General features: G+C 40.9%; 1 protein-coding gene across 1 annotated transcript; it reads left to right on the top strand.

The window, feature by feature from the left end:
• Positions 1 to 9,498: 9,498 nt before the first annotated feature.
• Positions 9,499 to 20,702, top strand: chrnb5a (cholinergic receptor, nicotinic, beta 5a). The gene is made up of 6 exons (XM_060892323.1): positions 9,499 to 9,553; positions 16,497 to 16,642; positions 16,731 to 16,775; positions 17,072 to 17,181; positions 19,267 to 20,176; positions 20,556 to 20,702. The coding sequence occupies exons 1-6, from the start codon at positions 9,499 to 9,501 to the stop codon at positions 20,700 to 20,702; spliced, it is 1,413 nt and encodes a 470-aa protein (XP_060748306.1).
• The last annotated feature ends 4,803 nt before the right edge of the window (positions 20,703 to 25,505 follow it).

The raw sequence follows: 25,505 nt of genomic DNA, 5'->3' as shown, positions 1-25,505 counted from the left end.
TACACACACACCTTCAGGGTTGGGGGTTCGATTCCCACCTCCACCTTGTGTGTGTGGAGTTTGCATGTTCTCCCCGTGCCTCGGGGGTTTCCTCCGGGTACTCCGGTTTCCTCCCCCGGTCCAAAGACATGCATGGTAGGTTGATTGGCATCTCTGGAAAATTGTCTGTAGTGTGTGAGTGTGTGAGTGAATGAGAGTGTGTGTGTGTGCCCTGTGATGGGTTGGCACTCCGTCCAGGGTGTATCCTGCCTTGATGCCCGATGACGATTGAGGTAGGCACAGGCTCCCCGTGACCCGAGGTAGTTCGGATAAGCGGTAGAAAGAGAGAGAGAGAGAGAGTTTGAAGAGAAGTCTGAGAGAGAGAAGTCTGTTTTTCTGACTTCTTCCGAGACTAAACGTAGAACCGAATTGTTGTCATGGGCATAAAATGTATTAATGTTGTTGATGGTTTTCTTCCCGTTCTTGTTTTCCGCTTGGTTCACTGACAGTGACGCTGACCGACACTCCGAGCCCTTTACTCTGTATAATCTTATAACTCGTTCTTGAATAACAACAACATGCAGTACACAGAGTGCGACCTTAACGCTGAGAGCATGTGGCAGAGCGTTCACACTGACTGAACATCGAATTTTAATCTTTTATCTTTCTCAACACTTCCCATTGGCCAAGAAAGACAGCAAATTAGCATATGAGCAGAAGCGGAGCCAATGAGACGGCGGATCACGCCGACTTCCCTTCATCCGTTCCCTCTCTGCTAGTGTTAAGAGTTCAGGGTAGAGTTCTGTTACTTTATCAGTTCGAGTGAAGTTCATTAGAGGAGCCCCAGGAGGTTAGGGGTGGAGGGTGGAGGGTGGAGGGTTCAGATCGTGTGGCAGAAGATGAGAGCTGAACTGAAAAAAAAAAGAGAAAGAGAATATTGAAGAAGAGGAAATTAGGCCCTGACAGGAAAGGAGAGAAAGAAAGATGAATACAATCATGAGATGTACTTAATGCTAAAGACAACAATATCTCCTTTTCTCCTGGTATCCCTTTATCTCTTTGCCTCTCTCTCTCCCTGTCATTCTCTCTCTCTCTCTCTCTCTCTCTCCCTGTCATTCTCTCTCTCTCTCTCTCTCTCTCTCTCTCTCTCTCTCTCCTCTCAATCTGTCTTTCTCTTCCCTCTCTCTCTCTCTCTCTCTCTCTCTCTCCTCTCTCAATCTGTCTTTCCCTTCCCTCTGTATCTCTCTCTCTCTGACTGTCTCTCTACCATTATCTCCTGTAGCTTTGACTGTTTGTCTCTTTCAACCTTTTAAACTGTATCTCTTTCCAAATATCTCTCTCTCTCTCTCTCTCTCTCTCTCTCTCTCTCTCTCTCTCTCTCTCTCTCTCTCTCTCTCTCTCTCACAATCTGTCTTTCCCTTCCCTATGTATCTCTCTCTGACTGTCTCGCTACCATTATCTCCTGTAGCTTTGACTGTTTGTCTCTCTCTATCTCTCCCTCTTTGTCTCTTTCAACCTTTTAACTGTATCTCTTTCCAAATATCTCTCTCTCTCTCTCTCTCTCTCTCTCTCTCTCTCTCTCTCTCTATTTCTCTCTCTCTCTCTCTCTCTCTCTCTCTCTCTCTCTCATTCTTTTTGTATAAATCTCTTTGTCTTACTGCATCTCTCTCTTTCTCTCTTTCTCTCGTTTTACAGACCCTATAAAACTCTTCCTCTGACACCGTCAGCTCCGTCCTAATCCTGTCCCCACTCAGACATGATTCATCTGTCGTCCACTCCTCCGTTTATAACCTCAGATCCATCCAGACCTTCAGTTTAATCAATGGTCATCCCTGTTTTCACCTTGGTGTATATCAGAGCTAAAATATTTCCCCCGTCACCACTAGGGCAGGTTAATAATCGTGAACGGTGAGCGTACATCTCTGGTGGAGCCTTAAAGAAGAAGCGTTCGGAATTTCACGCGTGGGTTTGATCTGTAGGCTTCACATGTATGTCATTTCTGGAGGTTTCTAGAAAGTTCTCTATTTTTGCCCTTGTTTATGTGAAGAGTTTTCAGCAACCAGAAAAGAATAAAATGCTGCATGCGGTCCAAAGATCTCAGTCCATTACATATCCATCCATCTATCCATCCATCCATCCATCCTTCCATACAGCCTTCTTTTGTACCTCTTACCCTACACAGGATCTCAAAGCACAAGGCGAATGACACTCTGGACCGGGTAACAGCTTATCCCAGGGCACAATAACACACACTTACACACTATGGACAATTCCAATCAGCCCAGCCTGAAGGATAGGAAGAGCATCGAAGCTCATGGTGAGAAGCAAACATGATAACAGAAAGCACTAATAAGCGCTAATTTAAAACATAAATGACTTTTAGCTGCAGATTACACAGTGCAGAAAACCCCATCGGCTCCTTTGGAAAGTCTTTAAAAAAGCTATTTCAGTTTTGAGACACAAAACAGGGATACAGTCATGAACGCCTCCATGTTTAACTGTGATGAGTGATGTATAGTGTATTTACCTCCTCAATACAGCGAGATTTTCATTTAACCTACAAATATATCTGCACGTTGATTAATCTGAAGAATAGAGCTACATTGCCTATGGTTTATGCTCTGATTGACAAGATGTCATGTGCTGAACTAGAAAAGGGTAAAAAATTAGTATAAGTACAAATGTTTTAATTAAAAAGGTTTTACTGGTGGCACTGCAATTAAAAAAAAACATAATTGGATAAATTATCCATTTCCATTAACAATGAAATAAAGCCAGTTGTTGAAGATTTGGCCCTCAGTGGCAGATATAAGCCTCTGATTACATCTCTACATATTGGTGTCATCCACAACACTGATCTTCTCTGACAGCACATCTGGGAATTGTTATCCAATCTGTCTGTAATAATCTCCATCACCTTATCCTTATTGGCTCTGTTCGAGCTTTTTAAAAAAATCCATTGCTCGACTCAAAGCCTATTCTTCTGAGGCGAATAGTGAGGTGTCTATCTATCAGGTAAGGATTCTCTATCCTATGAAATGATGAGCTGACAGATATGGACAGAGAGAGAAAGAGGGAAAGATGAGAAACTGCTGAATAATGCTACACACACACACACACACACACACACACACACACACAGACATCTGCCTGGGGCAGTCTGAGTCAAAACCCATGCTGCTACAGACAAATCCAGTTAAAACTGATCTACTCTGGCAGGGAAGCCTGTGTGTGTGTGTGTGTGTGAGAGAGAGAGTGAGAGAGAGAGAGAGAGAGACTTCAGTTTCAGAAATAAACATATACATTAGCATATTCCCATCACTATGTACTATGATATGTGCTGGAGCATACAATAACAACAGCCCTTTAGGACTGAGGACTGAGTGTGTGTGTGTGTGTGTGTGTGTGTGTGTGTGTGTGTGTGTGTGTGTTTGTGTGTGCTAACTTGTATAATATAATCTTAGCAGCATCATAATATAAACCTAAGTGTTTTGTGATTGCTAAAACACACACACACACACACACACACACACACACACACACACACATATATATATATATATACAAATCATTTATAATTTATATTATAATAAATAATAGTAATAATCCTGGACTCTATGAATTTTCTGTTCATTAAACAAATATAGTTTTTTGTACTATATATTTTTATGTACAAAACCATATGGTGTTTGCTTGCTAAAGAAACGTGGTGAACGTTGGTCATAATGCAAAATCATTCCGTCAGGTGAAACCAATGTTATGGTATTTTGAGTGATGTTTCTTTTATAAAAAAAAAGAAAACTGTACTTGAATATTTCCTGTTTTACCACAATTAATCTATTTATTACTGTCTTCATCCTCTAATTCATTCACATGGACTAATAATAGTTCTAAAAAATACAAAAAATATGTGTTGTTATTTGACAAAGAAAAACATGTCATGTTTATTTGATATTTATGGAAGGAGTCTCCAATGTCAGTACTAGTTCAAGTTCAAGTTCAACTTTATTTTCAACTTTTTTTTGTATAGCACATTTACAAACAGCCACACGGCTGACCAAAGTGCTTCACAGTGCGTTTGACATCGCACATACACTTAAGAATACACACATGCACAAAGTAGTTCAAGAAACTAAAATAAGAATTATAAATAAATATATATATATATATATATATATATATATATATATATATATATATATATATATATATATATATATAATAAAGTAACCAATTTAAAAGAAGGTGAAATAAATATAAACCATAAACCAGATATAAACAGACATAAACCCCTGGGCAATCATGAAAAGGCCAGATAAAATAAGTGGGTCTTTAGCATGGACTTAAAACTAGAAATGGTGGGTGCCATCCTAATCTCTAGTGGCAGGGAGTTCCATAGTCTAGGACCGGCCACAGAAAAAGCACGCAAAGAGTCGAATCTTAAAATCTATTCTCTGAGAAATCGGCAGCCAGTGTAGAGATTTAAGAACAGGAGTGATGTGTTCATGTTTGCGACAGCTAGAGAGAAATCTGGCAGCAGCATTTTAAACGAGCTGGAGACGCGTAATCTGAGTTTTAGATATACCGCAATATAAAGAGTTACAGTAATCTAAGCAAGAGGTTATAAACGCATGAACAGCCATTTCTAAAGTCTTAGGGGTAAGAAAGTGTTTAATTTTGGAGAGAATCCGCAGTTTGTAAAAGCTAGACCCAATAACAGACGAGACGTGTTTGTCAAATTTTAAGTGCTGATCAATAAAGATGCCAAGATTCTGCACCCGTGAAGATCTAAAAACAGATAAACTCTCTAGGTTGATGCTAGAGGATTGAGAGTTCTCATTTGGGCTAAACATTATTACCTCAGTCTTTTCTTCATTTAAAAACAGAAAATTTTGTGCCAGCCATACTTTAACCTCTTCTAAACATTTTAGACGAGATGAGATTGCTAAAGGATTATTTTTCCTAATTGGTAAGTAGAGTTGAGTGTCATCAGCATAGAAATGAAAGGATACACCACGTTTCCGGAGAATAGAGCCCAGGGGTAGCATATATAACGAGAATAGAGAAGAAGCTAAAATAGAGCCTTGTGGAAGGCCATAGGACAGCGCGGCAGGGGTGTTAAATTACTATGTAACAGTCCATACATTTTCCAACAATGGAAAAGTTTAGACGAGAGAAAGGCAAGAGTCTGGTGAAGATATTTATAGATTTAACTGGTTTAATAGTGACTATTCTCATATTTAAACAAATTAAACACAATTATTTACATACTGTAATACAAATGACGTGGGTTGTTTTTTCCCCTAAAAAGTCTTCAGTTACAACAATTTTATGTAATATAAATATAAATTCATTTGGTACAAGTTTGTGTTCCACAGTATGTAAGAGTTTTGTACTTTTAATTGGTGAGTCTTTTTGATTGTATCTGAAAGGGTTCTCATGAAAATAACTGTGTTTGTGTATGTTGGTCTGTATCTGTGTGTGTTGGGTGTGATGCTTGGACAAAGATCTGTGTACCAATTATACACTTCCTCTGTGTTTGATTGCTTTGTGGTGCTTTGGCTTTCCCGCCCTGTGTTTAAACATCAGCTGACACATCTGTAGTTGTGTTGTTGTTTGATAGATAGGTTTTATTTTTCTTTAGGTTTATAGTGCCCCTAGGTGCCCCTAGGCCAAGGTGCTGAACCGCCACCTTTTACTCTGTCCACGCCTTTTACTCTGTCATGTCCATGAGGCGCTGGAAGGTGGCCGGAGCCCCATGTAGGCCAAAAGGAAGGACCCGGTACTGCCAGTGGCCATTTTCGGTTCTGAATGCCATTTTTGGTTTTGCCTCCAGCGCCAGGGCCACCTGCCAATAGCCCTTTGTCAGGTCGAGGGTAAAAATGAACTGGGCTTTCCCCAGACGCTTCACCAGGTCATCCACTCAGGGAAAGGGATAGCTGTCAAAATCCGAGATCTGGTTGAGCCTCCGGAAATCGTTACAGAGGCGAATGGACACATCCGGTTTAGGCACCACCACAATGTGGCTGGACCAAGGGCTGGCAGACTCCTCAATAATCCCTTTCTTCAACATTCATTCCACTTCCTCCTCGATAACGTGATGGCGGGCTTCCGGGACGCTGTATGGCCGCTGTTGGACCACCATTCCAGGAAGGGTCTTGATCTCATTGTGCACCACAGCTGTACGTCCTGGACAGGACGAGAAGACATCAGCGAACTGGTCCAGGAGCTCTGTGAGGTTGTGCTGCTGGGCTGGTGTGAGATCATCTCCCTTTTTACTAGGGCAAGCTCTTGGGGATCTGTGTGGAGGGAAGCAAACGCAGACACCACAATCGGTGGGGGAATCCATTTTTTCAAAATGTTGATGTGATATAATTGAGTGTCTGCATGCTTACCTGGTTGTTGTAACCAATAATTTACAAGTCCCACCTTCTCGAGGACTGCATACGGGCCCTGCCACTTCACCAGGAAGGAGTAGCATTACTTGGTCCCCTGGACGAAGTCGATGACGGAGCAGAAGGGGGAGGGTTGTTCCTCCCAGGCCTCCCTAGTCATGTCCAGCATGCCACAAAAGCGCTGTCCGAATAGGAGTTCAAATGCCTGTGGATGCCTGGGGCATTCTGGGAGGTGGCCTTCCGAAATGGGACTGCCTCAGGGTAGCGGGTGGCATAGTCCACTCTCACCAGGATATATTTATGACCCCGGGCAGACTTTGGTAGTGGCCCTATGAGATCCATGCTAATCCTTTCAAAGGGGAAGCCAATAATAGGAAAGGGAATAAGGGATGCCGGCGCTGGCTTCAGGGGGGAAGTCCGCTGGCAGTGGGCACAGGCCGTGCAAAAGCCCAGGACCTCTGCATTCATGCCCGGCCACATAAATCGATTCCGCACCTTCTCTAGCATGTTTTTGTGTCCAAGATGGCCCCCCCAAGTTGTGTGTGTGGGCTAGGTGGAGAAGAAGCAGAGTACACTGGCTTGACACCATGAGCAGGTCACAGAGTTCTCATCTCCTGTCTGGAACTATAGAAGTCCATTCCTCACCAGGAAGTACGACGGAGGTGGGATCAGTGGGATCGATGTTTACTACTTCCACCTGCAGGACCTGGCCCTAGCAGTGCTTCAGCTGGTCATCCTCCTTTTGTTCCTTACCAAAACCCCTCTCCTGGGTGGCCTGCCGAAACAGTGTAGAGGAAGGGTTAGTAAGTGACTGGGCCTCACCTAGAGAGGAGTCTCTGGCGTCGCATTCCTCATGAGCCATACATGCCCGTCGGTTCCTCTTGGTAGTGGACTTCACGGCAGCGGCGAACCCTGGCCAGTTGTGTCCCAGCAAGAGGGGAACAGGGAGATCTGGGATAAAGCCAATGAGGAGCGGCCACTCCACTGCTTTGCTCTGGAATTTAACCTTTACTGAGGGGGGAAGTATGGCCTGCCGGGCCAGTGTGACCATACTCCCCAAGTCCAAGAGCATGGACACAGAGTGGCCATTTACCTCCATGGTAAGGCGGGGGTCCCTTGGAATGGTGGGGGTGTGCAGGCCGCAGCTCACGAGACATTGGTTGTGGGTCTGGGTCGGGGCCTTAAGGTCTGGTTTTGGTGGGCATGGGCTCATCGATCTATCCGGGGGCGGGGTGGCTATCCAATTTTCTCCTCTCCCAAACCCGTTCGGGTTCCTGTTGTTGTGGGGGCAGGGGGTGGAGACATGGGATTAGAGCAAGCAGTGTTGTGGTTTTATTTTTCTTTAGGATACTAGTGCAATTTTAGTGCAGCAGAAAGTCAGTGATAAAGAGAAAATAAGTAGTTCCTTCCTTTAAGGGGTTGTAGGGGCGCTTGGGCAGAAATCCAAGTTCCAATCCTAGGCAGCAGGAGGGGACGGCAGTGAAAAGGTGAAGCGGTCTTCTCCAGGAGCGTAGCATAGGCTCAGCCGGCAATCTGAAGTTCTGGATCAGCTGGAGGTTTCTGAAAAAAGAATATCAAAGAGATAACGTCCATTAGTTCGGTCAGGCACGCCCCCTTACCACAGCTTCCTGCTGTGCTCCCCTCCTGGAGGGTAAATTCTCCAGTGGCGCTCCTGATTGGCCCGTGCTTTTTGGCGGGAGTTTCTGCCGCCCCGCCTCACTCTCACTCCCAGCGGTGCTGGCCATGGTCCTGAAGTTCGAAAGACCACGCTCAGCGCCGCTGGCCAAGGTGCTGAACCACCGCCTTTTAGATTCTCTCTCTTCTTGGCTGCCAATGCAGAGGGCGAAGAGCGGTTCTTCCTCCATGAATTTGCAGCGGTGCATGTGCCACCGTCACAAGATATATATGTAAACATATGTACAGCATGTAATATATAGATATATATGTAAACATATGTAAAGCATGTAATATATATGTATGTAAACATATGTATAGTGAATAAATATAAAGGATATAGTAGTTTAGAGATTGTGTGGACATACTATGTGAGATTGTGTGGACATTGTTGAAAAGTACAAGTAAATGGTTCTATGGCATTGAAAAAATGTGCAGATATAGTGTGTATGAACATTATGCATTGCATTATTACAGAAATCATGATTTAAACGTGTTGCTGAGTCACAGATCCAGGGTTCAAACCTGTCCATGTGGGTTTTCTCTGGTTCTCTGGTTTCCTCCCACTCCCCAATATGAATACTTACAGCCATAACTGGGAATATGGATATGGGATATGGGAATTCCTGTCCCCATGATGCACTCCAATAATCCCTATACGGAAGGTGAAATGCACTCCAAAGAAGATGTAGTATGACTGAATTCTGCATATACTTTAAAGTATAGGTTAAAGATTCCCTGGTACGATACCAGTGGGCATGCAGTAGGAGGCGGTACTCAATCAAATACAGTAGACACTGTCACAGTTCATGAATTTGGTTGCACACAGTGTCTGAAGTACCTGAAGTAACCTAGCCCACAGATTACCCATAATGCACTTTGCAATTTATGAGGAATAGCTTGTAAATGTACTATTTTGGATTTAAGGAGTCAGGGAAAAGTTTTCGAGTTTGAGCTTTCCTTATTCATCCTAATTCATCCATGCACATTTCGGAGTATTTGCAGAGCACGCAATTTCATTTGTTCATTTTAGAACAGACACGTGCGTTCACGTGTCAGTCTAGATTTTTGGCACGAGGACACTGACAGGGCGTTACGACGATCAAACGAATTAATTTCATGATAAATAAATAAATAAATAAATATATAAATATATAAACAACACTCTGCTTTCTTATTAAGCTATTAAGGATTTTTCTCTGTATTTATTCTTTAATTTGAAGGAGTAAGAGGGAAAGCTCACCGCGCGCGCGCATGGTATTTCCCGCTTTTTTCCCCTTTTGGCTGCTCTGTGTGCTCGGTTTCCTCTGTGTGCGCGCGCGGTTTTCCCTTCTTAAGCCGTGTACCGGTGTAACGGTGACGTGTTTTCACGTTTTTCTTTGTAATCTGAGGGTGAAAAAAGAAAAAGAAGGAAAAAGAGAAGTAAAGGGAAGCGAAGGAACTCGATGGGATGATGGCATCAAACTGGCCGTTGGCACTTTTTCTATTTTTCCTTCAGGCTTGCAGTAAGTACACTGAGGTAACTGAGGTAATCTTCACAATTAGCAATTAGCATAACAATTATTATAATGTTCTCTTATTCTCTCATCCACCGCTAGAAATAATCAAATATTCTTCCTTGTTCTTGTCATCCTTGTGTATTTCTCTCATTCCTTCAATCTTCTACAATTTACAGTTTGATTTTTTAGATGATTTAATTTTTTTTATTTCTTTTTTTGCTCAGCCAATTATAATGCAGTTATCAAACAGAAATATTTCTATTTATACTGACCAACAAAATATCTTCCTTAACATGTAAACTAATAAATATATTCATATATATATATATATATATTTATACTACCTATTATTATTATTATTATTATTATTATTATTATTATTATTATTATTATTATTATTTTATCTAAGATACAGAGCGTTATTGATTTTAACAACTTAAAATTGAAATAAAATTTTATTTATTATTAAATTACAGTAATGTATAAACAATGTTGTATAAATAATATATAGCGTAATGTATAAATATGATATATATATATATATATATATATATATATATATATATATATATATACGTATATATATATGTATAAATATATATATATATATATATATATATATACGTATATATATATATATATATATATATATATATATATATAATATAGTACCTTATAATAATAATAATAATAATAATAATAATAATAAAATATTTTATCCGTAGTTCTCATTGAATAATTGTTGAAGTAAACGCAAAACACAAAAAACACCTTTCGTGTTGCTCATAAATTATCTGTAAAAGTTTGAGTGTAAATTTTTGTGTTTGATAATGATGATGAAAATAGAATAATCTTCAGAGGTCAGCATTTAGCAGTTGCCAATATCCAGAGTGACTTATATTGTTTTTAATCTTTTTTTTATACAATTGAGCGTTTGAGGGTTAAGGGCATCGCTTGGGGGCCAAGCACTGGTAGTTTGGTGGACCTGGGATTCAAACTCACAACTTTCCATTTGGTAGACCAGCACGCTAAACACTAGGATACCACATTCCCCAAATTTATTTTGTAAAGTAAAATAAAGTTAAGGTTGTTAGTTCTGTTTATTCTGTTAGCAGTTTATTTACTGTTATCCTGAACATACAATGAAACTTTTTGGAAACAACTGTGCCATATCCGGCCATATCCGGCCAAACAACCGCCATATCCGGTAAGGGATATTAGCTCTCGGGTGCCATTTTGTGTATTTTTTTTAAGTTACAGATATGACAGAAAAATATTTAGTATATAGGTTGTTACATTTTTTTTAATTGGCTAGCTAGCTAGTTTGTTTAAGGCGATCACCTGGAGCAGTTAGTAACAAAGTACCTAGCTAGAATTAGCAGGCAAAACAATTAAAGTGTAATGTTCTGGCTGCGATGAAATTTTTTCGCTTTTAAAATTTTTTAGCACACACCTACTCGCGATCTAAATATAGTTAGTTCACATTTTTCTGGAGGAGAAACTGCTACATATGTACTGTTTGTTTTTTCTACATTTAGGGAGGCTACAGAGATGCAATTTGGATGTTCGAAACACGAACATCAGGGCCTTATTGTCTATAAACTCATCAGCCTACTCAGCAGACATCTCAGCCTCTTGATCTATCAGGACTAAAATCGTTATGCCGTTAATTGTTAAGTGTGAATAGACTAGAGAGACTGTTTAAAATTCTCAGGTTACTCTGTGAGAACAAACAAAACAAGAACAATTATAGCAAAGGCTAATCAGTGTTATAGATAGTTAAATATACATTGTTGTTCATAACACAGCAAGGAGTAGAATAGAACCGCAGATATTCACAACAACCCATTTGGTGCGTAGAGATCTATATAGATGAATGAATTGAATTTAGTCCCATTGTTCATTTGTTCTGGGAAGCCGGAGGCACGTCCTGTTGGGAGGAAGCATTGTGGAGTCCGATGGCAGTTGGAAAAAAGAGACACCAGCACATTCATGATTGCCCACTTAGTGTTCAGTTTCTGAGGTTTGTAACAAAATCTGCTCAATAAAGTGGTACCAGGAAACATTTTGGCTCCTGACTAGTGCTGATGGTGCCTTTAGTTGCCTGTACAGGAGCAGCAAGCAGTGTCTATAACTGCAGTCCTGATATGTCAGCAGTTTAGACTCTAAGGTCAGTATGCCATGTATAATAACAAAGCATAACCAGGATAATGGATGGAAGCGTTGGTGTTTGGGATGGCATGAGCACATGCGGGGTAAATGATTGTGTATCTGCACTCAGTCTTATACCTATCCCAGGCAATTTTGGGACTTGACGTAGCGTGAAGTAGTGTAGAGTTCATTTATGTAGCATTGATTTTATTTTGTGTTTGATTTCTATGTCAGCAAGTTTGTTGCAACGCTGTCAGTGTTCATGTTTGTCACAAGCAGACAGGAATAGTGTTTATTCTTTAATTATTAAACATATGAAGTGCAGTGAAGTTATTTCTCTCTCGCTCTCTCGCTCTCTCTCACGCTATCTCTCTGAATCCTCAGCAGGTGAAATATTGGTTTTTCCTGCTGATCAGCAGCTTTTGTACATCACATGGATTTAGAAAGGTTGGTTCTTTGAACTCTTGTGCAGTGAACATGGACAGTGAAGTTGATGGTGATGACCAAGTATTCCGAGCTGATTAGCTAGTTACAGACACAAAGAAAGTTTAAACGTTGTTAGTGACCATTTTGGATATGTATAAATAATGATGTGTTTCTATGTAATATTTTTAACTTCATGGTGATGCTAATAGGAGAATAATATGATATTAGATATTAGTCACTTTATTTTGCTTTACGTTCATCAGTTAACATACAGCCGTGTGTTCCCAATGTCACATACTGTATGCTGGATAATCCACTCAGTAAAACGCATTTCCCCAGTGAGACTGGGAAATGAGGAGAACAGTCAGACTGGTTGATATGTGAGGCTGTGATGGTCCAGCGGTCAAGGCTCTGGGTTCCTAATCATCAAGCCCACAAGCTGCTGAGACATCTACATTGGGTCCTTAAGCAAGGCCCTTAACCTCACCTGCTCCAGGGGTGCCACACGATGGCTGACCCTGCGCTCTGACCCCAGGCTCATAATAGCCTGGGATATGCGAAAACCGAGGGGGAAGTCGTGGCCTAATGGTTAGAGAGTTTGACTTGAGCAAGGCACCGAACCCCCCCAACTGCTCCCCGGGTGCCCCAGCATAAATGGCTGCCCACTGCTCCGGGTGTGTGCTCACGGTGTGTGTATGTTCACTGCTGTGTGTGTGTGCACTTTGGATGGGTTAAATGCAGAGAACGAATGCTGAGTATGGGTCACCGTACTTAGCTGTATGTCACGTCACTTATAAATCAAATAAACACTCTACAACTGTGGTGAGCAGAAAAGTATCTCCAAACACAAATCACCTGGCAGATGGACTACACAACATTCCACTCCTGTCAGCCAAGTACATGAATTTGAGGCTATAGTGACCAGCAAAACATGGTATGGTATGGATGCCTTCTTGGTATGGATGCCCCCTTCTTTTATTCTGGGTCAAGGCACTGGTGCCGTCCAGGTCTGAGCCCTACTTTTATAAATAATTTTCCATCAACTCTAAAGAAGGTATTTTTACTGTAGCAAAGATGGCTTTGTTCCTGATTCTCTCCATCTACCACTTTGTAATTTATGTGTCAAATGGGGTAACTGGATTAAGTCTACACTGGGATAAGTCTACACTGGGATTAAGTTTACACTGGGATAAGTCTACACTGGGATAAGTCTACACTGGGATTAAGTCTACACTGGGATTAAGTCTACACTGGAATAAGTCTTCACTGGGATTAAGTTTACACTGGGATTAAGTTTACACTGAGAAAAGTCTACACTGGGATAAGTCTACACTGGGATTAAGTCTACACTGGGATAAGTCTACACTGGGATAAGTCTACACTGGGATTAAGTTTACACTGGGATTAAGTTTACACTGAGATAAGTCTACACTGTGATAAGTCTACACTGGGATAAGTCTACACTGGAATTAAGTCTACATTGGGATTAAGTTTACACTGGGATAAGTCTACACTGGGATAAGTCTACACTGGGATTAAGTCTACACTGGGATTAAGTTTACACTGGGATTAAGTCTACACTGGGATAAGTCTACACTGGGATAAGTCTACACTGGGATTAAGTTTACACTGGGATTAAGTTTACACTGAGATAAGTCTACACTGTGATAAGTCTACACTGGGATAAGTCTACACTGGAATTAAGTCTACATTGGGATAAGTCTACACTGGGATAAGTCTACACTGGGATAAGTCTACACTGGGATTAAGTCTACACTGGGATTAAGTTTACACTGGGATTAAGTTTACACTGAGAAAAGTCTATACTGGGATAAGTCTACACTGGGATAAGTCTACACTGGGATTAAGTCTACACCGGGATAAGTCTACACCGGGATAAGTCTACACCGGGATAAGTCTACACTGGGATAAGTCTACACTGGGATTAAGTTTACACTGGGATTAAGTTTACACTGAGATAAGTCTACACTGTGATAAGTCTACACTGGGATAAGTCTACACTGGAATTAAGTCTACATTGGGATAAGTCTACACTGGGATAAGTCTACACTGGGATAAGTCTACACTGGGATTAAGTCTACACCGGGATAAGTCTACACCGGGATAAGTCTACACCGGGATAAGTCTACACTGGGATAAGTCTACACTGGGATTAAGTTTACACTGGGATTAAGTTTACACTGAGATAAGTCTACACTGTGATAAGTCTACACTGGGATAAGTCTACACTGGGATAAGTCTACACTGGAATTAAGTCTACACTGGGATAAGTCTACACTGGAATTAAGTCTACATTGGGATAAGTCTACACTGGGATAAGTCTACACTGGGATAAGTCTACACTGGGATTAAGTCTACACTGGGATTAAGTTTACACTGGGATTAAGTTTACACTGAGAAAAGTCTATACTGGGATAAGTCTACACTGGGATTAAGTCTACACTGGGATAAGTCTACACTGGGATTAAGTCTACACTGGGATAAGTCTACACTGGGATTAAGTTTACACTGGAATAAGTCTACACTGGAATAAATCTACACTGGGATTAAGTTTACATAAGTCTACTCTGGGATAAGTCTACACTGATTGACGTTTTCTCAAAACAAAACAAAAAGTTTTAGTTTTCTTAAATAAATTATAGTTTGTACAGCTGTAGTTTACTAATATAATATGTGGCAGGAAAAGATAAAGGTCTTAAATAACGGACATGGACAATAAACACAACGAGACGGTAGATCAACTTTGTTAAAATATATTTATTCCACAGTTCACTCATGCGTGTCCCACAACATTTATTGTGATTCAAATGTTTTAAAATGTCGTGCTTTAATATATAAATGTTTTTCAGTGGTATTGGAGAAATGAAACACTTTAGAAATACTTTTGCCCTTTTGCTGCCTCTAGAACCTGTTGTTATGCCGAGATCACGAGAAAATTAAGTATTTATCACAAAACAAGAAAGAAAATATATATTAATTCTTGGTCTTAAAAACCTGTAAATTTCACCAGGTAAACTATACAGGTATACTATACTATATGCAGTACTATAGCAGATACTATAGCATAGCATAGCACCGTAATACTACACTATACTGTGTTATGCTATTCTATAGTATCTGTTATAGTACTGCATTTCCTCAATAGCCTTCCTGCAAATGCTGATGTGTGGAGATGCCTAAAAAAAACACTAACCGGTGTCTAACATGTCTAATCGTCAACATTTTAAGGTCTTTCTGGGGCTAACGTTCTCTTTTCTCTCTTTACTCACATCATGACATTTTCTAATAATGGATTTAATAGTAAATTTTGGGATTATATATTTACTTTTTTATAACCAAGTCACATCTTTGAATAGCTTGGGCTTTGTGCTTCATTTTGTTTAAACTTGTTTTCTAAGAAACTCCAAGTGTTTTGTATTTTAATTATGTGATACTTTAAGTCAACAGATTTTAACTAACTTATAAGCTAATATTTTATAGCTTCAAATAACTTATAATAACTTATAGCTAATTTTTAGAGTTTCACACCAGAATGGTGAATACTAACCCTAACCCTATTACATGGTATTTTCTGCATAACATATATATATATATATCGTCACTGTCAGACGGAATCCTCGTATCTCCAAAACCGTTATTTTTCAGGACATTAAAAAAACGCCGTACCTTATCTGCAGTACACAGGGTTTAGTCCACGTTGCAGTGGATTGTCTTGCGCTAAATTCCTGTCCTCAGACGAGCACCAGAACTAGCGGGGGTCAAGATTTTTTTTTCTTTGAGCCCAGTGTTTTGAAGACATTTACCTCAGAAGACGTGTTGATTCGTTGCGACTCTTCTTGAGGAGAAATATGCCGTGAAGCTCTCCCACGGAGTGAGGAAGAGGTGGACAGTTGAAGTGTCCAATGGAGTTATGAGATTTGTGTTCAAGCTATTTTCAAGACTTTAGATTGGTTAATAACTTGTAAAAATAACAGACCCACGTGGGGACTGACCAATAGCATCCATATGTGAAAAAATATGAAATTGACCAAATTTGGACATACGAGGTTTCCGCCCGACAGTGACGATATATATATATATATATATATATATATATATATATATATATATATATATATATATATATATATATATATATATATACATCAGCAGCAGTTCTGGTGTGGTGAGATTTTAGATTAGACGTTAGCTAGCTAATTTGTTTTGCCGCCGTGAACACTCGAAAGACGTGAAAGTCATGTCACAGCTACATAATAAATAGCTGTAGCTCCATAAAATTGTATTTTTTGAGAAATCACAGCTACTTGGTGTGTAATGTTTGTGTGTGTGTGTGTGTGTGTGTGTGTGTTAGGTTCCCTATCAGCTGATGCTGAAGAGAGGTTGATTGATTTTCTCCTCAGTTCAGATCGGTACAATAAGCTAATCAGACCAGCGATCAATAAGAGTCAGCAGGTCACCATCGGCATCAAAGTCTCCCTGGCTCAGCTGATCAGCGTGGTGGGTGTCACACACACATACACCCACACACACACACGTGTATTCACAACACGCTTTTTTTTATCTTCTACTGTTTTAATCACTGCAGAACGAGAGGGAGCAGATCATGACCACTAACGTGTGGCTCACGCAGGTGAGCTCTTTCGGATATGTACACACACACACACACCGTGCCAGTCGGAATTAATTTACTGTTTATATATTATTTAAAACAAAAACAAAAAATCATTATAATGTTTAAGATCCTGTCTTTTACTATAGTTGTAGATATAATTATACCTTCCTACATGAAGAAATAAACGGTGGTTAAATATGCAGACTAAAGTAGATATATTTGATAAGTTTCAGGTTTTTCGTCTTGTATACAGTTTGATAACAGCAGAAACAAAGCGAGTTTTGTCCTGTACGCTGTTTTTCACCAACATGCAGGAGTGGCACGACTACAGACTCGTCTGGGACCCTGACAACTACGACGGCATCCAAAAACTACGGATTCCTTCCCACCACATCTGGCTTCCTGATATCGTGCTCTACAACAAGTATGCTGACGATCTAAAGCCCGACCCACGCGTTCTGCCTGTTCTACAGTAGTCGTCACACCAAAAGACGCTTAATTAAAACATTTAAGTTAACGTCTAGGGGGCACGATGGCTTAGTGGTTATCACATTCGCCTCACACCTCCAGGGTTGGGGTTCGATTCCCGCCTCCACCTTGTGTGTGTGGAGTTTGCATGTTCTCCCCGTGCCTCGGGGGTTTCCTCCGGGTACTCCGGTTTCCTCCCCCGGGCCAAAGACATGCATGGTAGGTTGATTGGCATCTCTGGAAAATTGTCCCTAGTGTGTGATTGCGTGAGTGAATGAGTGTGTGTGTGTGCCCTGTGATGGGTTGGCACTCCGTCCAGGGTGTATCCTGCCTTGATGCCCAATGACACCTGAGATAGGCACAGGCTCCCCGTGACCCGAGGTAGTTCGGATAAGCAGTATAAAATGAGCGAGTGAGTGAGTTAACATCTACAGTCAAAACTACAAGTTTCAGGATTTCTCTAGATAAAATAAAGGATAAATACTAAATCTGGCTAAATTATGAGAGATAATTTGTGTCTTTTTTATTAATTTATTCTATTGTTTAAGTACTGAAATTCTGAAAATCTTTAATTTAAAAGGTAACAAATTCTGTATTAAATTGATTGATTGACTGATTAGTTGATTGATTAGTTGACCGATTTACCAATTTACACTCGTCTACATAACAAAATGCTCTAAATGTAACATTTAAGGCCATAAACCTGACGATCTTTAATTCTCGATGTGCGTGTTTGCTGTGTATATCTCGCACTTTATTCGATCAATCACGGTATGAAGCAAATAAGAAACTGTTTATAATGTAAAAGTGAGCTTTTCTGTCAGGCGTTAAGCCCTCTGATAAATTCTGTCACTCGGATGTTTTTTTGAGCTGTATTTCTAGGCCGCCGTCTCCTTGGAGATTCGATTTGATCTTTTGTTTAATTTCAATACTCCATTTAGTTCGTGAAGCAAGATTCGTAACGACAGCAGGGGAGGACAGAAACAGATGTTTAAGGCATAAATGAAAGCAGTAAAAAGTGATTACGCCACGTGATCGTGAGCTAATTTGATTAAGAAGCATCTCGACGACTGCTTTACAGACTCAGCGGTCCGTGTAATCCCTTACTAAAATAAGCTAATGCTCATTTTAATTGAAGAACTGTATATGACACTGCTGAAGGAGGGGGGAAAAGAGGACAGATGAGCAATAGCGTAGTTTATACATACGTATTATTCACATTTTACCACACACACATACACACACACACACACACATAAGGAGTGAGACACTGACTCATAGCATTGTGCAACTCACAACAAGGGTAGATAAATAATCCCATATTCAGGGTGAGAATTCGATGGCTTAGTGGTTAGCACGTTCGCCTCACACCTCCAGGGTTGGGGGTTCGATTCCCGCCTCCACCTTGTGTGTGTGGAGTTTGCATGTTCTCCCCGTGCCTCGGGGGTTTCCTCCGGGTACTCCGGTTTCCTCCCCCGGTCCAAAGACATGCATGGTAGGTTGATTGGCATCTCTGGAAAATTGTCTATAGTGTGTGATTGCGTGAGTGAATGAGTGAGTGTGTGTGTGTGTGCCCTGCGATGGGTTGGCACTCCGTCCAGGGTGTATCCTGCCTTGATGCCCGATAGGCACAGGCTCCCCGTGACCCGAGGTAGTTCGGATAAGCGGTAGAAAATGAGTGAGGGAGTTTGAGTGAGGGTGAGAGTTTTAAAACAGTGAAAATATCTGACTGGAATTATTAACTGAATTGTTTTGCACATTTTTTTTAAATGGTAGTAATCACAATTACACAGACAGTTGGTGCTAAAATTTATGCACATTTGAATTATTTGGTAATTAATTATCACATTGATTCATTTCAGTCAACAGTATATTCCACATTATGAGCACTTCAAAACAGTACTTTTAAGTAAAAATAACACCGCTTCATAGTCACATTCTTTACCAGAGTAATGCGTTCATCTATTAAATGAAGGATTGAGTGATTTGTTTTAATTGTTTAGTGAATTGTTTTATATTTGTCATTTCCTGTGATTCCCAGTGCGGACGGTGTGTATGAAGTCTCGTTCTACAGTAACGCTATCGTCTCCAACACGGGTGACATCTTCTGGCTTCCACCGGCCATCTACAGGAGTGCCTGTGCCATCGAGGTCCGCAACTTTCCGTTTGACCAGCAGAACTGCACTCTGAAGTTCCGCTCGTGGACGTATGACCGCACCGAACTCGACCTTGTGCTGACCTCTGACTTTGCTAGCCGTGACGACTACACGCCCAGCGGCGAGTGGGACATCGTGTCTTTGCCTGGCCGCAAGAACGAAGACCCAGACGACGCCACCTACATGGACGTCACGTACGACTTCGTGATCCGACGCAAGCCGCTGTTCTACACCATCAACCTCATCATCCCGTGTGTGCTCATCACTTCTCTCGCTGTTCTTGTCTTCTACTTGCCATCAGACTGCGGTGAGAAGATAGCTCTGTGTATCTCTGTGCTACTCGCCCTCACTGTCTTCCTATTACTGATCTCCAAGATTGTTCCGCCCACCTCGCTGGCTGTGCCGCTCATCGGCAAGTACCTGATGTTCACCATGGTGCTGGTGACCTTCTCCATCGTGACAAGTGTATGCGTGCTTAACGTACATCACCGCACGCCGTCCACACACCACATGCCAGCCTGGGTGCAGCGCTTCTTCCTGCATCAGCTGCCAGTTTTCCTGCTCATGCGACGACCAGGTCGCTCTAACGTGCGTGAAAGATTTCGGAGGAAACACCGGAGCACGTCATTCTCTGGTGATACGTTCGCTCTAGGGGCCTGGAAGACGGCGGAGCTGCCTGAGGGCTCCGAGTTTGGCAGTAGGGTGAGAGAGAGGCGTGACACAGATGTGGATGCGGCCATAGAAGGCGTGCGGTTCATCGCTGAACACATGAAGAGTGAGGATGATGATGAAGGGGTGAGGAAGACCCTAGCTGACATGTCGTGAACGTTTGTCTTTTTGGGTTTTGTTTTTGTTTGAGAATTTTGTAATGTTCTTATATCTATAACAAGTGTTCCTGTTGGCTTGTGCTTCATAATCTTTTTGTACTTGTCATTAAAAAAAATGTAATTACGTTTGCAGCATAGCAACATCCCAAAGTGCATCAGTTCTCTATAGGGAAGCCTTTGTGGTGCTTTTATCTAAAATCAGAAGGTCTTACACAGACAAAGCATAGAGACATAAAGCCTGACCGTTACATAGTACACGGGGAATCTAGCAACATCCTAGCAACCAACTGGCTTAGCAGAGCGACCACCTAGCAACACAATAACCGTGCACTTGTGTGAATTTTCAGGTCATTGAGGACTGGAAATACGTTGCCATGGTGATCGACCGTTTGTTTCTCTGGGTATTCATCCTGGTATGTCTGATAGGAACGCTCGGCCTGTTCGTCCAGCCGCTGTTCCAGAGCTACAACACACCTGTAGCGAGAGATGAGTGAGTGAGTCACAGTATATGATGATAACAATATAAAACCTTTTCTTTTGAACCTTTGTTCTGACTCACTTTTCTTCTGTTTTAGTTAAACACGTGCCGGATAATCTTGAGAAGTTATCAGAGCAAGTACTGTATCAGCAACAGGGAGACCAAACCATAATGAATAAAAGACAGAGCTCCACCACACATACATGCTGACTGGGTGACAAAATATCCAGCACCTGCCCAGATCTGCAGCTAAGTGATTGTGATGACTGATCTCATTTAATCAGGGTATTCAGAACTGTATTTATACACTGTGAAATCTAACAGAGAGGTCACCACCCTAAACTCCTACGATACGTATATACACTGTTTTCTTGTGTGCTTATTTTACATCACGTGTTTCACTGCCTGCACTTATGCCTTTCAGTTCCCCCGGTGTAGTCTAGAGCAGATTCTCCTGCTGAATTTATCCTAAATTAAAGGTGGGGTCTCCGTCGTTTGAGAAATGCTTCAGAAAACTGAGTCGGGCCGACAAACAAAACAAATACAAAACTAACGTGTAGCGGAGCTGTATGGGCGGAGAGAGTGTTCAGTGCGCATGTGTGACGTTAGCAGAAAGCGGTTTTAACATTGACATGGAGGATAAAAACAAAGAAAGAAAGAGAAGAAAGACTTACGATAAGGTAAGAAGTAGGACGTGTTAATATAGGATCAGCTTTCCAGCGCTGGAGAGAACTGAAGGAGCAGGAAGTTGGTCACATATTCACAGATTGGAGTTTCCTGAGTCAATAACTCCTGAGCTAAACACTGTTACTATACAAATAACACCTCTTTTCTATCGTAGTAATGTAGAGACGCAGCTACAACCGTGTTTTGTGTAGTAACAGTGTTTAGCTCAGGAGTTATTGACTCGGGAAACTCCAATCTGTGAATATGTGACCAACTTTACTTAAGACGCCGAGGCGCTTTTTTCCTTCTCGATAGGTGAGTAACGTTGGTTTTGTTTTGTTACACAGAACTAATATATGTCTTTGTCCTTTACATGATTATGCTTGTGTGTCATTTTTGCTTGTTTGTTTATCTGCAGTCGTATTGTTCTTCACTTCAGCTATGATAAAGACACAGATGCCCCTTTTCCACTAAAAAGAACCGGGTGCTGGTTCAGCACTAGCACTGGTGCTGGTTCAAAGTTGGTTCCACTGGCGAACCTTCTAAGAACCGGTTTGTCTTTCCATCGGTTAGAGAGCATCACAGAGCCGAGTCTGACGTCACTGTATACGTGTCACGTTACACAGCAACGTTAGTGCAGCAGAGACAAACACAAACACATCAACAATGGCGGACGTTGCTTTACTGTTAATGCTCATGGCTTTGTGAACCTAAATTAACACCCAAACGCGGCGAATCCAATGTGTACGTGCAGCTCCATGTAATCTGTATAAACGGAGGTTGTTATCGAGAAAGTACATAACGTTATTTTATCATTAACACAGAAAAAACTTCGCCTTAGCATGTAGCTACTTACTATCATGTGTGCTGATAATGTATCATATCGCGGTAAAGTAAAAGTGTATTAAACATTAGTATACTTAAGGTATATTATCAAATGCGCTAACAGTAGCTCCACCCACAGCCCCTGACACAAGCGGTTCTTAAGTCTAGACCAACAACGTTTTGGTGCTACTTAAGAACCACTTTTCCTGGTTCAGAGCCGGTGCTTTGGCTGTCGAAACAGAAAGAACTGATTCTAAATTGGGCTCTGGCTCCGAACCAGCACTCAAACTGCCTCGGTGGAAAAGGGGCAATAGTTGCCTGGGTTACATATGTATGTGTGGGCGGAGCTATCAATACAGGGGTGGGACCCATTTTGGTTAGGGGCGTGTTTGTTTTGGTGATTTCAAATGTCAACATTGGTTTTCAAACAACGGAGACCCCACCTTTAATTTACATCATAGGAGATTTGGAGATATATCTAGGGCCAGGCGAATGCTAGCAAACCTTAAGAAAGAATTTTACAATTAGGCTAATTACACAGTTTAAATATATAAACATCACTGTGTCTTGTTGGGTATGTTTCAAGGGCAAAAATATAACATATTATGTTATATTGTAGAAAATACAGAGGACTTTCTTATAGTAGAACCCAATAGCGCTTCCTCTGAAGGTAATAAATATATAACATAATAAGCTCTGATTATGTTAAAATGCATTAATTAGCCATTATGCACATTTTAATTACTTATAAATAGGAATTACACATTTGTTGAATGATTTCTTTATATCTTGGTTGTTGTTTTTTTTTATATTAATGATACAAAGTGTGAATAAAGATCGTCGTAACACGTAATGCAAATATGAATGATAAATAATCATAACTCGTTATCAACATGTCCTTCATACAAAGTCTTACTGAACTTTTCCCAGACTGTAAACGGACTAAATTTCTATGCATGCAAGGAGTTACATTTTGCTGCTTTATTTTTACTGTCATTACATCAGCGTTTAAGTCACGAACCCTGCACTGTGCCTCTGCTGTATTCCCAGATTTAAAGCTACTCTCTTTACCTTTTTTCTTCTCATAGCCATCCTGCTTACCGCCTCACAGCTTTGTGGGTTTCCTCCTGGTTCTCCGGTGTCGTCTCACGGTCCAAAAACGTGTCAGTAGGTGGATTGGCTGTGTTAAATTGCCCCTAGATATGAATATGAATATGAACGATCTGATTTTCACGTGAACTCAGTGTCATTTTTATACTAAGCATCAAACGCATGCAAAAAAAGCATTTTAAATATCAGCTCATATCATTTGCTGATCAGTAGAAATAAATCCGTATTTGTTTTTGTTTTCGAACTGTCACTTTTTATTTGCTTTAACTTAGGTAAAGTTGCTAAAAAATTTTCTATCACTCTTGTCTATCTTGTCACTCTATCTTCATCATGTGATGAAAATGGGACTATTGCTATTTGGGGATGCAATAAAATGATTTTTCTGTTATATAACTATATATAAAACTATATGTCTTGTGTGTTTTGTATCATGTCCATCTTTTACCGTCACTGCTTTCACATTTCTGCTTTGTGTCTAGATATCTGTACAGACAGCGTAGCAGAGAGGGAGAGAGGTGAAGCGAGCAAAGTGAGGTGATGGATAAACACTGAACAAATATTTCAGGGACAGAAATAATGTGAGAAATAAACTTCTACTGTAGCATGGTTGGGGAAAAAAACTGTGTTAATGTACATAGTTCTTTGTTGCTTTATGTAGCACCATGGTCCTGGAGGAAAGTTGTTTTAAAGGTGGGGTCTCCGTTGTTTGAAAGCCAATGTTGACATTTGAAATCACCAAAACAAACACGCCCCTAACTGAATGGGTCCCACCCCTGTATTGATAGCTCCGCCCACACATACATACATAACCCAGGTAACTATGTGTCTTTATCATAGCTGAAGGGAAGAACAATACGATTGTAGATAAACAAACAAGCAAAAATGATACACAAACATAATCATGTAAAGGACAAAGACATATATTAGTTCTGTGTAACAAAACAAAACCAACGTTACTCACCTATCGAGAATGAAAAAAGCGCCTCGGCGTCTTAAGTAAAGTTGGTCACATATTCACAGATTGGAGTTTCCCGAGTCAATAACTCCTGAGCTAAACACTGTTACTACACAAAACACGGTTGTAGCTGCGTCTCTACATTACTACGATAGAAAAGAGGTGTTATTTGTGTAGTAACAGCGTTTAGCTCAGGAGTTATTGACTCAGGAAACTCCAATCTGTGAATATGTGACCAACTTCCTGCTCCTTCAGTTCTCCCCAGCGCTGGAAAGCTGATCCTATATTAACACGTCCTACTTCTTACCTTATCGTAAGTCTTTCTTCGCTTTCTTTCTTTGTTTTTATCCTCCATGTCAATGTTAAAACCGCTTTCTGCTAATGTCACACATGCGCACTGAACACTCTCTCCGCCCACATCGACAAGACACGCCCCCTTCTGCTCATTGGCTACACGTTTGTTTTGATTTTTGTTTAGTTTGTCGTCCCGACTCAGTTTTCTGAAGTATTTCTCAAACAACAGAGACCTCACCTTTAACTCTATATGCTTTAAATGACAATAAAAGATTCTTGACTTGACTGGAAACCAAAATAAAAGTAAACAGGAAGTAGTTTTCTTTCGGCTTTAAGAGTAAGTAACGGTATAGACGCTGAATAATTGATGTGATGGATTAGTCTGAGAGTCTGCTGATTCAGATCAAGAAACAAACAACGAAACTAACAAGTGGCGCTGATGACAAGAGCAGAAGTGTCCAGGTGAAGGAGGCGTGGCCTCTGATCCCGTCATCCACTGCGAAGGAGACATGGCATCGGTTTGTTTTTCTTATTGACAGGAGTTTAACTTTGGCTTTCTGACCGTCTCGGGATTTAAACACAGAACCTGCTGCACAAATTCTTAAACACACACACACACACGTGTGTGTTTTAACACCACTAGAGGTGACTGCACTCTCACCTCCTCTCCATTAGTGCAGTGAAAACAATACAACACAAATTGCAGCGCGAGTGATTTGTAACGATTCGGATCGATGCTTCGAGCATTATCAAGGTCCCGCATTTAGAGAGTATGAGAACACTACATCCGCTCAGTCGTCGTACTGACGGTGCTGTGTTTGCACACACAGCACTCCCATAATGCTCCGACTGTACTAAGCGAATGCTTTTAAAACACTTTCAAAGTGCTTTAAAAAAAAAAAAAAAAAAAGCTTTTTAAAAATTAGCTCTGCATTAGCTACCATGAGTCTGGTCTCACTGACAGAAGAT

The sequence above is a fragment of the Tachysurus vachellii genome, chromosome 2 (assembly GCF_030014155.1).
Source record: "Tachysurus vachellii isolate PV-2020 chromosome 2, HZAU_Pvac_v1, whole genome shotgun sequence".
NCBI lineage: Eukaryota > Metazoa > Chordata > Actinopteri > Siluriformes > Bagridae > Tachysurus > Tachysurus vachellii.
This window is presented reverse-complemented; position numbering and strand designations above follow the sequence as displayed.